Source organism: Agelaius tricolor, unplaced genomic scaffold (genome assembly GCF_023055355.1).
Source record: "Agelaius tricolor isolate 1412-34295 unplaced genomic scaffold, bAgeTri1.0.p SCAF_54, whole genome shotgun sequence".
In the NCBI taxonomy this organism is placed as follows: Eukaryota; Metazoa; Chordata; class Aves; order Passeriformes; family Icteridae; genus Agelaius; species Agelaius tricolor.
Genome location: NW_027269314.1, coordinates 603,758 through 618,058, shown reverse-complemented (window position 1 = coordinate 618,058; position 14,301 = coordinate 603,758). Strand labels below are relative to the sequence as shown.

The window sequence follows — 14,301 nt, the reverse complement described above, 5'->3', positions numbered from 1 at the left end:
TGTGTCACCAAGGAGGGCCTGGGGGCCTTGGGGACACCGGGATGAGTGCGGGGGGACAGTCAGGGACACAGCGGGGCTTCGGGAGGGGGGCATCACTGGGTGTCCCCAGGAGTCACCTGGGGGGACACTGGGGGGGTCCCTGAGGGGACATTGAGGGGGTCCCAGGCAGGACATAGGGGAGTCATTGGGGAATGCTGGGGACTCCCTGGGGGGACACTGAGGGGACATTGGAGGGGTCCATGGGGACACTTGGGGCAACATTGCGGGGGTCCTTGGGGGGACACTGGGGAGTCCCTGGGGGGACCTTGGTGGGGTCCCAGGGAGACATTGGAGGGGGGCATTGTGGGGGTCCCAATGGGGTCCCAGGGGGACATTGGAGGGGGACATTGTGGGGGGTCCCAGGGGGACACTGGGGGGGCACTGAGGAGACATTGTGGGGGTCCTGGGGGGACATTGGGTGGGTTCTTGGGGGACATTGTGGGACACTGGGGCAGTCCTTGGGGGACATTGTGGGACACTGGGGGAATCCCAGGGGGACACTGTGGGGACATTGGGGGAGTCCCCGGAGGACATTGTGGGACATTGAGTGTATCCCAGGGGGACATCGTGGGGACACTGGGGAGGTCCCTGGGAGGACACTGGGGGGGTCCCAGGGGGACACTGGGTGTCCCTGGCAGACATTGTGAGATACTGGGGGGGGGGGGGGGGGGATCCCAGGGGGACATTGTGGGACACTGGGGGGTCCCCGGGGGACATTGTGGGACACTGGCGGGTCCCATTCCCGCGCTATCTCGCTCGTCCGCCAGGGGGCGCCACAGGGCCAGCGAGGCCCCGCCCTCTGTGACGTCACTCTGCGCCCCGCCCCTTTGCCGCGGTGCGTTGTGGGCTCGCAGAGATGGCGGCGCTCAGCGCGGGACGGGCGGCGGCGGCGGTGAGCGGGGGACGGGAGAAGGGCGCTGAGGGGACAGCGGGCTCAGCCGCGGGGACTGAGGGCACGGAATGAGCGGGGACATCGCTCTGGGGTGGGACATCGGGTATGGGGGAGCCGGACAGGGTCAGGGGGGTCAAACGGGGTCTGACCTCATCGTTCTCTGGGCTGTGAGAGGTCACTGAGGGCTGGGAGGGTCCGTGAGGGGTCAGTGAGGGCTTGAGGGGGTCAGTGAGGGCTGGGAGGGTCAGGGAGGGATGAGTGAGGGTTGGGAGGGTCTGGGGGGGGGGTCTCAGTGAGGACTGGGGGCGTCCGTGAGGGGTGGGGGCGTCAGACGGGGTCTGGGGGGGTGAGTGAGGGGTCAGTGAGAGTAGGGGGGGTCAGTAAGGGCTTGAGGGGGTCACTGGGGGCCGGACAGGGTCAGTGAGGGATCAGACGGGTCTGGGGGGTCAGATGTGTTTGGGGGGTTCAGTCTGGGGGGTTGGTGAGGGGTCAGACGGGTCTGGGGGGGTCACTGAGAGGTCAGACGGGTCTGGGGATTCAGTCGGGTCTTGGGGGGGGGTCAGTGAGGGGGTTCACTCGGGTCTGGGGGTTCACTCGGGCCTGGGGGGTCTGTGTGGGGCAGAGCGTGAGGTGAGGGCCGGGGGGGTTCAGTTTGGGGATGGACGAGTTTCAGGCTGGGTTGTGGGGGTGTCATTTCGGGGGTGACATTTTTGGCTCGGGGAGGGTTTTGGGGGGCACCCCGTGCCCCTGGCGGGGCTCTCTGACCTGTGGCACCCGCAGGGGCTCCTGCGTGCCCAGAGCCTCGGGGCATGGCGGGCGCTGGGCACCTCGGCCACCCTCCTGCAGCAAGCCCAGGCCAAGGTGAGCAGGGGATCTGGGGGGGCCAAGGGGCTCAGGGGGGAGCCCTGACCCCCCAAACTCCCTGAGAGGAGAGGAGGGGCTGGGGGGTTTGGGAAAAGCTCAGGGGAGGTTTGGGTGGGACATTGGGTTTGGGGGGTTCAGTCTGGGGGGTTGGTGAGGGGTCAGATTGAGTGGGACATTGGGGATTCCTTCTTGGGGAGCGTGGTGGGGTTTGACATCCCTGTGGAGGTGGCACCTGGGGACATGGCCAGTGCTGGGGGGGGTCTCTGGGGTTTTTCCCAGCCAGAAAATTCCCTGATTCCTTGGGAATATGGCTGAGGGAAGGGCTCAGCCTTGGGTGTGACCTTGAGGCGCTGCCCTTCCCTCAGCTCTGCCTCCTGGTATTTCACATTTGTGCTCTGGACATTTGATTCCAGCTTATTTAAAGCTCCCCATTTGTGACTCTCAGCTTTCCTTCCCTCCCTCCCTCCTTCCTTCCCCATTCCCACTGGGGGTTTGGAGTTTCCCTGGCATTGCTGGCAGGGAATTCCCTGGGCTGGGATTGGGGGGTTCCTGCTGGAATTCCACAGGGAATTCCAGGCTGGGGAAGGAAGGGAAGGGGTGGGTGGGACATCCCAGGAGTGATCAGTGAGGTTCTCTTGTGGTCTGGGCCACCAAAATGGGGTTTGGCAAATTCCAGGAGGTGCTGAGGGCAGGGAGAATGAATGAAGGGATTTAGGAGCGCTGGGGTGTCCCTGGATATGGGGTTGGATACTGGGGAAATTCCTCCTGGAAGGAGAAGGGGAGAGTCCTCATCCCTGGAGGGATTTGGGTGGGATATGGGGGCAATTTCTCCTAAAAATGGCTGTCCAAAATTCCAGGAGTTCCTGAGAGCAGGGAGAAGGAATGAAGGGATTTAGGAACACTGGGCCATGCCTGGGTATTGGGGAAATTTCTCCTGGAAAAACAAGGGGAGAGTCCCCATCCTTGGAAAGATTTGGGTGGGATATTGGGAAATTCCTGCTAAACATGGCTGTCCAAAATTCCAGGAGTTCCTGAGGACAGGGAGAAGGAATGAGGGGATTTAGGAACACAGGGCTGTGCTGGGATATTGGGGAAAACTCCTCCTGGAAAGAGAAACTGGGAGACCTCATCCCTGGATTTGGGTGGATTGTTAGGGAAATTCCTCCTAAAATGCCTGTCCAAAATTCCAGGAGTTCCTGAGGGCAGGGAGAAGGAATGAAGGGATTTAGGAACACTGGGGTGTCCCTGGATATTGGGGAAATTCCTCCTGGGAAGAGAAACTGGGAGACCTCATCCCTGGAGGGATTTGGGTGGGATATTGGGGAAATTCCTCTTAAAATGGCTGTGCAAAATTCCAGGAGTTCCTGAGGGCAGGGATGAGGGGATTTAGGAACATGGGGCTGTGCTGGGAAATTGGGGAAAACTCCTTTTGGAAAGAGTAATGGGGAGGCCTCATCCCTGGATTTGGGTGGATTATTAGGGAAATTTCTCCTAAAATGCCTGTCCAAAATTCCAGGAGTTCCTGAGGGCAGGGAGAAGGAATGAAGGGATTTAGGAGCACAGGGCTGTGCTGGGATATTGGAGAAATTCCTCCTGGGAAGAGAAACTGGGAGGCCTCATCCCTGGAGGGATTTGGGTGGGATACTGGGGAAATTCCTCTTAAAATGGCTGTGCAGAATCCCAGGAGTTCCTGAGGGCAGGGAGAAGGAATGAAGGGTTTTAGGAGCACTGGGGTGTCTCTGGATATTGGGGAAATTCCTCCTGGAAAGAGAAACTGGGAGACCTCATCCCTGGATTTGGGTGGATTGTTAGGGAAATTCCTCCTAAAATGGCTGTGCAAAATTCCAGGAGTTCCTGAGGGCAGGGAGAAGGAATGAAGGGATTTAGGAGCACTGGGGTGTCCCTGGATATTGGGGAAATTCCTCCTGGGAAGAGAAACTGGGAGACCTCATCCCTGGAGGGATTTGGGTGGGATATTGGAAAAATTCCTCCTAAAAATGGGTGTCCAGAATTCCATGGGATCCTGAGGGCAGGGATGAGGGGATTTAGGAGCGCGGGGCTGTGCCGGGGGCTCTCAGGATCCCTCTGGGCAGAGGCACAGGTTATTCTGGCAGTGCTGAGCAGAGCAAGGCCCTCCATGGTGCTGGGTGTGCTCAGGGCTGGTGTCACCCCCGGGTGGCCTCGGGACAGGGACAGGGACAGGGACAGCTCCCCCTGGGCTGGCTCTGGGCCCCTCAGGACAAGGGTGCCCAGGGACAGGAGGGATTTGGGGAGGGGGCTCAGCCTGGAGAAAAGGGGGATCAGGGGGGGACCCTGTGGCTCTGCCAGGAGGGGACAGCTGGGGACAGGGACAGGACAAAGGGACACGGCCCCAGGCTGGGCCAGGAGAGGCTTGGATGTCCCCGGGGGTCCCTTGGGAGGACATTGTGGGGACATTGTGGGAGTTTTCCTCCTGTCCAGCCCTGCACAGCTGTGGAGTCCCCATCCCTGGGGCATTACCCAACCCTGTGACACTTGGGGACAATGCTCAGTGGTGGCCTTGGCCCTGCAGGGCATTCCCAACCCAGACACTCCGTGTCCCCGTGTCCCCATCACTCCGTGTCCCTGTGGGTGTGATGTGGCTCAGGGCCTGGGGGTCCCTCTGGCCCGGTTTGGGGCTGGTTTGGGGTGACCCCGCTGTGTCCCTGCAGTCCCACAGGGCTGAGGGGACATTCCAGGTGACAATGCTGCCAGGGGACGGCGTGGGCCCGGAGCTCATGCACGCTGTCAAGGAGGTCTTCAAGGTATGGCATGGCCAGGGGACAGCAGCAGCCGCTGGCCCGAGTGTCCCTGAGTGTCCCTAAATGACCCTGAGTGTCCCTGTGTGCCCTGGGTGTCCCTGTGTGTCCTGGGCGTCCTTAAATCTCCCTGCTTGTCCCTGCATGTTCCTGAGTATCCCTGCGTGTCCCTAAATGTCCCTGCCTGTCCCTGTGTGTCCTGGGCATCCCTAAATGTCCCTGCTTGTCCCCGTGTGTCACTTAGTGTCCGTAAATGTCCCTGAGTGTCCCTGTGTGTCTCTGCCTGTCCCTGAGTGTCCCTGTGTGTCCCTAAATGTCCCTTTGTGTCTCTGCTTGTTCCTGAGTGTCCCTGCATGTCCCTCAGCATCCCTGAGTGTCCCTGCATGTCCCTGAGTGTCCCTGCTTGTCCCTGTGTGTTACGTAGTGTCCCTGTGTCCCCGTGCGCGTCCCTAAATGTCCCTGGTGTCCCTGCTTGTCCCCGAGTGTCCCTGCATGTCCCTGTGTATCCCTACAAGTCCCTGCATGTCCCTGAGTGTCCCTGCATGATCCTGCCTGTCCCTGAGTGTCCCTGAGTGTCCCTGCATGTTCCTGCCTGTCCCTGAGTGTCCCTGTGTGTCCCACAGGCAGAGAGGGTGGGTCCCCATTCCTGGAGGGATTTGGGATAATTGGATTTGGGATGTTGGGATCATTCCTCCTAAAAATGGCTCCCCAAGGTAGTAGGGGAATCCCCATCCCTGGGGGGATTTACCAGCCCTGTGGATGTGACACTTGGGGACATCCCAAGGGGTGGCCTTGGCAGTGCTGGGGTCACCTCAGAGGGTTTTCCCAAGGGAAACACCCCATGATTCCATCACTGGCGCTGAGGGGACCCCTCCTGTCCCCGAGCACGGCCCTGGCTGGCTCAGGGCTCCTGTGGGGTGACCGTGGGTGGCCCTGTCCCTGTCCCTGTCGCTGTCCCAGGCTGGCAATGTCCCCGTGATCTTTGACGAGCACCACCTGAGCGAGGTGCAGAACACGGCGTCCGAGGAGAAGCTGGACCGGGTGGTGGACTCCATGAAGGAGAGCAAGGTGGCCCTCATTGGTGAGCACCTGGCCCTGTCCTTGTCCCTGTCCCATCCTCCCCTTGACCCCGCAGGCTGTGCCAGGGGAGGGTTTTGTGGCATATTGGGACAATTCCCCGTGTCCTGACCCCGCTCTGTGTCCTGCAGGGAAGATTCACACACCCATGGAGTACAAGGGAGACCTGGCATCCTATGACATGAGGCTCAGGTGGGGAAAATTAATTAATTAATCATTAATGAGTTATGGGCGAGAGGAAAAGGCTGAGGGATTCTGTGTGGGCTGGGAAACAAAATTTCAGTGGGACCCTGAGGGGTCCTGCAGGGGAGGTGACTCCAATTGTGTCCCCGGGGACTTGGAGGGAACAGTCACTGTGGATGAAACATTAATTATTAATTAATGAGTTATTGGGAGACAAAACTCCATAGCCTGGAGCTGCCCCTGCTGGCTGATCCTGCTTCCCTGGAAGTTCTGGAGATGCTGGGGTGGATCCCAGAATTTGTCATTGGGAATAATTAATGAGTTATTGGGAAGCAAAACTCCATAGCCTGGAGCTGCCCCTGTTGACTCATCCTTCTTCCCTGGAAATTCTGGAGATCATGAAGTGGCCTTCAGAATTTGTCACTGGGAAAACCCCGTTAATTAATAATTAATAATAATGAGTTATTGGGAAGCCAAACTCCTGAGGGACCATCCCTGGCCAGGAGCTGTCCCTGCTCACCCTGGGGTCCTGCAGAGGCAGGGGTGGCCCCAGTTGTGTCCCCTGGGACTTGCAGGGAACAGTCAATGGGGAAAAATCCATTAATTAATAATTAATGAGTTATTGGGAAGCAAAGCTCCACAGCCTGGAGCTGCCCCTGTTGACTCATCCTTCTTCCCTGGAAATTCTGGAGATGCTGGGGTGGATCCCAGAATTTGTCATTGGAAAAACCCTGTTAATTAATAATTAATGAGTTATTGGGAAGCAAAACTCCATAGCCTGGAGTTGCCCCTGCTGACTTATCCTTCTTCCCTGGAAATTCTGGAGGTGGTGAACTGGCCTTCAGAATTTGTCACTGGGAAAACCCCGTTAATTAATAATTAATAATTAATGAGTTATTGGGAAGCCAAACTCCTGAGGAACCATCCCTGGCCAGGAGCTGTCCCTGCTCACCCTGGGGTCCTGCAGAGGGGGTGACCTCAAGGACTTGGAGGGGACAGTCACCGGGGAAAAAACATTAATTATTAATTAAGGAGTTATTGGGAGACAAAACTCCATAGCCTGGAGTTGCCCCTGCTGACTCATCCTCCTTCCCTGAAAATTCTGGAGGTGGTGAAGTGGCCTTCAGAATTTGTCACTGGGAAAACCCCATTAATTAATAATTAATGAGTTATTGGGAAGCCAAACTCCTGAGGGACCATCCCTGGCCAGGAGCTGTCCCTGCTCACCCTGGGGTCCTGCAGAGGGGAGGTGGCCCCAGCTGTGTCCCCATCGCCCAGAGGGGACATGGTGACCCCGGAGCAGCCCCGGTGACCCTGTCCCCATGTCCCTGTGTCCCTGTATCCCCGTGTCCCTGTATCCCTGTGTCCCCGTGTCCCCATGTCCCCGTGTCCCCCAGGAGGAAGCTGGACCTGTTTGCCAACGTGGTGCACGTGAAGAGCCTCTCGGGCTACCAGACCCGGCACAACAACCTGGACCTGGTGATCATCCGGGAGCAGACGGAGGGCGAGTACAGCTCCCTGGAGCACGAGGTGGGACAGGGCACAGCCTGGGACACCTGCAGTGGCACCTGCACAGGACACAGCTCCAGGGGCTCCTCAGAGTCCCCACAGGGGCTCCAGGAGAGCTGGAGAGGAAGGGGGGAAAAAGGGGAAAAAATGGCAAAAGGAGTGGTTGGATTTTATGGATAGGGGTCAGGGATTGTAAAACAAGGGGACAAGGGATGCAAGGACAGGAGCCAGGGAATGGCTCCCACTGGGAAAGGGGAGATTGGGCTGGGATCTTGGCAAGGAATTCCTGCCTGGGCTGGAATTCCCAGAGAACTCCTGGGAATTCCCAACCCTGGATCCCTGGCAGTGCTCAAGGCCAGGCTGGATGGATTTGGATCCCCCTGGGATGGTGGGAGGTGTCCCTGGGTGGGATGGGATAAACTCCAAGGTGTCCCCAAGCCACCCCATTCCATGGTTCCCTGATTCCCTGCTCAGCACACTCTGGACCTGCCTGGAGCCGTGGGATTGGGGAACGTTTGGGGATAGGAACACACCCAGCCCCAGGGAGCACTGGGGTGGCTGCAGCGGGGACAGTGCCTGGCACAGGGGACAGTGGCACTTGGACATTGTCCTGGCTCAGCCCTGGCCAGGATGGAGACACCGGCGGGGAGAACTGCACAGAAAAGGCAAATCTGGGCTGAGATTAGAACAAATTAATAATTAAAACAAAGTGGTGATGGGAATAATTCCATAATTGAAACAAAGTTATGATAAGAACAATTTGATAATTGAAACAAAATTGTGATGATGATGGCGGTGATGGTGATGATGATAACAATTCAGCAATTGAAACAAAATGATGATGATGAGAACAATTCAATAATTGAAACAAAATGATGATGAGAACAATTCAATAATTGAAACAAAATGATGATGATGAGAACAGTTCAATAATTGAAAGAAAATGATGATGATTAGAAAAATTCAATAATTGAAACGAAGTGGTGGTGATGATGATGAGAACAATTCAGTTATTGAAACAAAATGGTGATAATAAGAAATATATAGTAATTGGAACAAAATTCTAATGATAAGAAATATTTAATTGTAAAAATCCCGATGATAAGAATTAATAATAATTTAATAATAAGTACGTGTAAGAATAAAATAATAAATATAACAATAAAATAATAAAAATAATAAATAAAAATAAAATAATTATAATAATAAAATAATAATGAATACGTGTAAGAATAATCGATACAATAATACATGTAACACATAATAAATATATGGTGATTTTTATTAATAAATTATTTAATTTATTTAATAAATATTTAATAAATTATGGTGAATAATAATAACTAATAGTAATGATAATAATAGTACTAGTAATAATAAATATAAGGAGGGGGAAGGGAAGATAATAAATATTATTAATAATAATGATGATAATGATGATGGTAATGATAATAATAGGGAAGGGAAGATAATTAATAATAATTATGATGAAAATAATAATAGGGAAGGTAATATAATAAATAATAGTAATAAAAATTAATAATAATAAAACTAAAATTAATAATAGTAAAACAAAAATCAATAATAATAATAATAATAATAATAATAATAATAATAATAATAATAATAATAATAATTTAAAATAATAGTACCAATAGGGCAGGGAAGAGAGGCCGGAGCCGGCGGGGCCAGCGGGGGTGGCGGTGGCGGTGGCCGGGCTGTGACAGCCCCGCTGTGTCCCCAGAGTGCCAAGGGCGTCATCGAGTGCCTCAAGATCATCACCAGGGCCAAGTCCCAGCGCATCGCCAAGTTCGCCTTCGACTACGCCACCAAGAAGGGCCGGGCCAAGGTCACGGCTGTGCACAAGGCCAACATCATGTGAGTGCCACTGTCACCCCTGTCCCCTCAGCTGTGTGAGTGCCACTGTCACCCTGTCCCCTCTGCTGTGTGAGTGCCACTGTCACCCACTGTCACCCCTGTCCCCTCAGCTGTGCGAGTGCCACTGTCACCCCCTGTCCCCTCAGCTGTGTGAGTGCCACTGTCACCCCTGTCCCCTCAGCTGTGTGAGTGCCACTGTCACCCCCTGTCCCCTCAGCTGTGTGAGTGCCACTGTCACCCCTGTCCCCTCAGCCGCAGCGGGGTGACCCCAGTGTGACCCGCAGGGCTCCAGGACACCTGCAGTGGCAGGAGAGGGGGAAAGGGCTTCAAGGTGGAAACAGAGAGGTTGGGGTGGGGTCTTGGCAAGGAATTCCTGGCTGGGCTGCAATTCCCAGAGCAGCTGTGGCTGCCCCTGGATCCCTGGCAGTGCCCAAGGCCAGGCTGGAGCAGCCTGGGGTGCTGGAAGGTGTCAATAAACTTCAAGGTCCCTCTCCACCCAAACCATTCCAGGATTGTGGAGCCCCTCTGCTCTAGGAGAGCTGGGAATTCTCCCTGGAGAAGGGAAAATCCAGGGAATGCTCAGAGTCCCTGCAGGGGCTCCAGGAGAGCTGGAGAGGGGCTGGGGACAAGGCCTGCAGGGACAGGAGCCAGGGAATGGCTCCCACTGGGAAAGGGGAGATTGGGCTGGGATCTTGGCAAGGAATTCCTGCCTGGGCTGGAATTCCCAGATTTGCTGGGGCTGCCCCTGGATCCCTGGCAGTGCCCAAGGCCAGGCTGGACACTGGGGTTGGAGTGAGGGCCATCAGGATTTCCCTGGGATTGGGGCTTTTCCCTCATTCTGCTCCCAGCCAGGGGTGAGCAGACCCTGACCTACAGCTGATCACATTTATTGGTAAATCAGTGTCCAGATATTCCCAGGGCAGCAACTCTGTCCCCATGGATTGTGGGATCATTGGCTTGGGGTCACTCCTGCAGAATCCCAAGCTCTGGGATCATTGATGGGAGCACCTGGACAGCTCCTCCTGCACCTCCCACCTGGGACAAATCCCCTTCCCATCAGGGAGAGGGGGGGAAAACCAGCGTGAGGACCCCCAAAGGGTGTCACAGATCCCAGTTCCTGCAGGGTCCCTGCAGTTCCTGCTGGGTCCCTGCAGCCTTTGGGATTCCTCTGCTGTCCCCCAACCCGTCCTGGTGTTCCCTGTGCAGGAAGCTGGGGGATGGGCTGTTCCTGCAGTGCTGCAAGGAGGTGGCAGAGCTGTACCCCAAGATCAAATTCGACACCATGATCATCGACAACTGCTGCATGCAGGTGAGCCACGCCCCCGGGCCACACCCCCCGACTGGCCACGCCCCTGAGCGTGTCCCCATCCCTTGTCCCTGTCCCTGATCCCTTCCCACCCTCCCTGAGGAGCTGGAACCTCCAAGCCTGGGCACACCGAGCCCACCTGGCCGAGGGTTGTCCCCGTGCCAGGCAGGTGCCCCCCCAGCATTCCCAGCATTCCCAGCTCTGTCCCACCTGGGCTCCAGGGCTATCCCAGTGCTGCTCCTGGGGGGAATTTGGGGGGGATTTGGGGACCTGGGTTCCTGCAGCCTCACTGGGGCTGGCTGTGTTTCTGTCCCTAATAATTCCCCTTCAGTCCCTAAAAACTCCCCACTCCCCTCTCTGCTGCCCCAGGCAGTTGTGCCATCATGGAAGGATCTGGGTTGGAGACACCTCAGATCTCATCCCGCCCCACCACAGCTGGGCTCTGCCCCCTGTCCCAGAGTGGGGCTGAGCTTCCCCCCAGCTGTTCCAGCCCCATTCCCATTCCCATCCCATCCCAGCTGGTGCAGAATCCCTACCAGTTTGACGTCCTGGTGATGCCCAACCTGTACGGGAACATCGTGGACAACCTGGCGGCGGGGCTGGTGGGCGGCGCCGGCGTCGTGCCCGGCGAGAGCTACAGCGCCGAGTACGCCGTGTTCGAGATGGTGAGGAGGGGTGGGCACCCCGGGGCGCCCCAGGGCAGCGTGCCCACGGCTGGCAGGGTGGCACGGCCCTGTCACCGTGCCCCGTGTCCCGCAGGGAGCCCGGCACCCCTTCGCCCAGGCCGTGGGCAGGAACATCGCCAACCCCACGGCCATGCTGCTCTCGGCCTCCAACATGCTGCGGCACCTCAAGTACGTGCTGGGCTCTGAGGGGGGTTTGGGGGGTCTGGGGGGCTTCTGAGGGGCTGACCCCCGCTTGCCCCCCGTTCCAGCCTGGAATACCACTCCAACATGATCTCGGACGCCGTGAAGAAGGTGATCAAAGGTGGAAAAGTGAGTGCGGGGCAGGGGTAGGGCTGCGGGTGCCTGGGTCACCTTCTCTGCCTGCTCTCTTCTTCTTCCCAGCTGCAGTTCTGGTTCTTCTCCTCTTCCCAGCTGGAATTTGGGTTCTTCTCCTCTTCCCAGCTGGAATTTGGGTTCTTCTCCTCTTCCCAGCTGGAATTTGGGTTCTTCTCCTCTTCCCAGCTGGAATTTGGGTTCTTCTTCTCTTCCCAGCTGCAATTCTGGTTCCTCTCCTCTCTCCAGCTGCAATCCCAGGCCCAGTGCTGTGTCCAGCCCCTGTGGTCATGTCCTGGCCCAGGAAGGGCTTCTAGCAGGGCTGGGGGATCCACCATGGCCTTGGCTGCATTTGGGTTCTTGGGAGGGCTCTCAGGGACCTTCTGCAGCCCCATTCCCACCCCAGGTCCTGGCAGGGTTCTCAGGGACCTTTCCATGTCCACCCAGGTCCTGCTATGGTTCTCAAGGGATGTTCCACAGCCCCAGTGCAACCCCAGGGCTTTCAGGGACTTCTCCATGTCCCCATTCCCACCCCAGGTCCTGGCAGGACTCTCAAGGGACATTCCACAGCCCTGTTGCCACCTCAGGGCTCTCAGGGACTTCTCCATGTCCGCATGTCCACCCCAGGTCTGGAATGGTTCTCTAGAGATGTTCCACAGCCCCATTCCCACACCACAGGTCCTGGCAGGACTCTCAGGGATGTTCCAGAGCCCCATGTCCACCCCAGATCCTAACAGGGGTCTCAGCGATGTTCCATGTCCCCATGTCCACCCCAGGTCCTGGCAGGGCTCTCAGGGACCTGTCCATGTCCCCATTCTCATCCCAGGGCTCTCAGGGACGTTCTCACATCCCTGTTCCCACTGCAGGTCCTGGAGGGACTCTCAGGGATGTTCCACAGCCCCAAATCCCAACAGGGCTCTCAGGGACCTCTCCATGTCCCCATTCCCACCCCAGGGTTCTCAAGGGATGTTCCATAGCCCCATCTCCACCCCAGGTCCTGGCAGGGCTCTCAGGGACCTGTCCATGTCCCCATTCCCCCCAGAGGTCCTGGCAGGGCTGTGGAGGGTCCCTGCTGTCTCTCTCTGCTGTCCTGTCCCTGTCCCTGTCCCAGCCGTTCCCTCATTGTTCACCAGAGCCTTTCCCCGTTTCTCCCCTCCCTGTGTTGGATTTGCAGGTCAGGACCCGGGACCTGGGCGGTTACTCCACCACTTCCGACTTCGTCAAGTCCGTCATTGACAACCTGCACCCCAACTATGGGGCTTAGCCCCCCTGCACCCCAACTATGGGGCTTAGGCCCCCCTGCACCCCAGCTATGGGGCTCAGGCCCCCCAGCAGCTCCCCCAGCGCCTCAGCTCCTCCCCAAACCCCTCCCAGCCCCGCCAGGGAGGAGGGAACCCCAGGAACCCCTCCCCATCCCCACAGGAGGCGCCCAGTGCGGAGTTTGGGGTTCCCTGGGTGGTTTTGGGGGGATGGGGCAGCGCCCCCAAATCATAGGCAGCTCCTAGGGACATTGGGACCACCCGCCATGGCTCTGGGACCCCCCATTCCCATGGGATCCCCATTACTGGATTATTATCCCTGTGGGACCAGTGGGATTCTCAGATCCCTGTGGGAACAGGACCTTGGACTGTGGGACCCCATTCCCATGGGATCCCTGACTATGGGACCCCCTCCATTTCCTGTGGGGTCATTCTGTTGGACCAGTGGGATTTGTGGGATCCTTTCGAGAATGGGACCTTGGGACTGTGGGACCCCATTCCCATGGGATCCCTGACTATGGGACCCTCCCCCATTCCTGTGGGGTCATCCAGGCTATTGGACCAGTGGGATTTGTGGGATCCCTTTGAGAATGGGACCCTGGGACTGTGGGACCCCATTCCCATGGGATCCCTGACTACAGGACCCCCTCCAATTCCTGTGGGGTCATTCTGTTGGACCAGTGGGATTTGTGGGATCCCTGTGGGAACAGGACCTTGGACTGTGGGACCCCATTCTCCCAGGGGATCCCTGTGGCTGTGGGACCAGTGTGGCTGTGGGATCTGTATTCCCACGGGACCCCCGTGACCCCATTCCCGCTGGGCCCATCCCGTGCAGCTTCCAGCAATAAACAAACAGGGTGGCACCCCCACCCTGTGCCCCCTTGGCAGCTGCTGGCACAGGGTCCCCGTGCCACAGGGTGACCCTGGCACACTCCAGCCATGGCACGGGGTGGGGAGGTGACCCCGTGCCCCCCAGCCCATGGGGATTGGGGAACTGGGAGCCCATCCCATAACGCTGTGCCCTGGGGCCAGGCCTGGTGCCCCCGGGGCTGTGCCATCGTGTTGTGCTCTGTACTCTGCTTTGCTAATAAAGGGTCCAAGCTTCCCTGCAGCCCTGCCCTGCCCTGGGGCAGCTTTTGGGGGCACGGGGCTGCTGAGCTGGGGGGGCAATGCTGGAGCCAAAGCCCAGACCAGACTCTGGGGCAGAGGGGTCAGCAGCCCCTCCACACGTCCCCAAGGCACAGGGACAGTTTTGGGGGCGCCGAGGGCTCCAGGGAGCCCAACCCCAGAGTGCCACAGCCCAGCCTGGGGCCGGGGGGACCCCACTCTGGCAGGGCCCCTGCTGGTCCCCCCCTAACCTCCCGTCTCCTTGCAGGTGCGCACGGCGGACATGGGGGGCTACTCCACCTCCATGGATTTCACCCAGGCCGTGATAGATGCCCTGGAGGTGCAGTGACCTCAGCCCCGCCCCTGGCGACTCCAATAAAGTGGCCTCAGGTGTGACCGTGCTGCTGTCAGC

At 57.5% G+C, this 14,301-nt stretch overlaps 1 protein-coding gene across 3 annotated transcripts; it reads left to right on the top strand.

Moving 5' to 3' along the window:
• The first annotated feature begins 823 nt into the window (after positions 1-823).
• On the top strand, positions 824-14,285 carry IDH3B (isocitrate dehydrogenase (NAD(+)) 3 non-catalytic subunit beta). 3 transcript variants are annotated; one of them, XM_071455889.1, is made up of 13 exons: positions 824-931; positions 1,712-1,792; positions 4,486-4,578; positions 5,533-5,653; positions 5,781-5,841; positions 7,230-7,362; positions 9,086-9,219; positions 10,426-10,528; positions 11,044-11,190; positions 11,285-11,379; positions 11,460-11,520; positions 12,698-12,786; positions 12,817-13,887. In XM_071455889.1, coding segments are annotated over exons 1-13 (1,155 nt in total). In that variant the 5' UTR covers positions 824-895; the 3' UTR covers positions 12,818-13,887. The 3 variants fall into 3 exon arrangements, with proteins under 3 accessions (XP_071311990.1, XP_071311991.1, XP_071311989.1); XM_071455890.1 differs by lacking the exons at positions 12,698-12,786; positions 12,817-13,887 and adding an exon at positions 14,158-14,285; XM_071455888.1 differs by having other exon boundaries at positions 12,698-13,887.
• Positions 14,286-14,301: the final 16 nt, after the last annotated feature.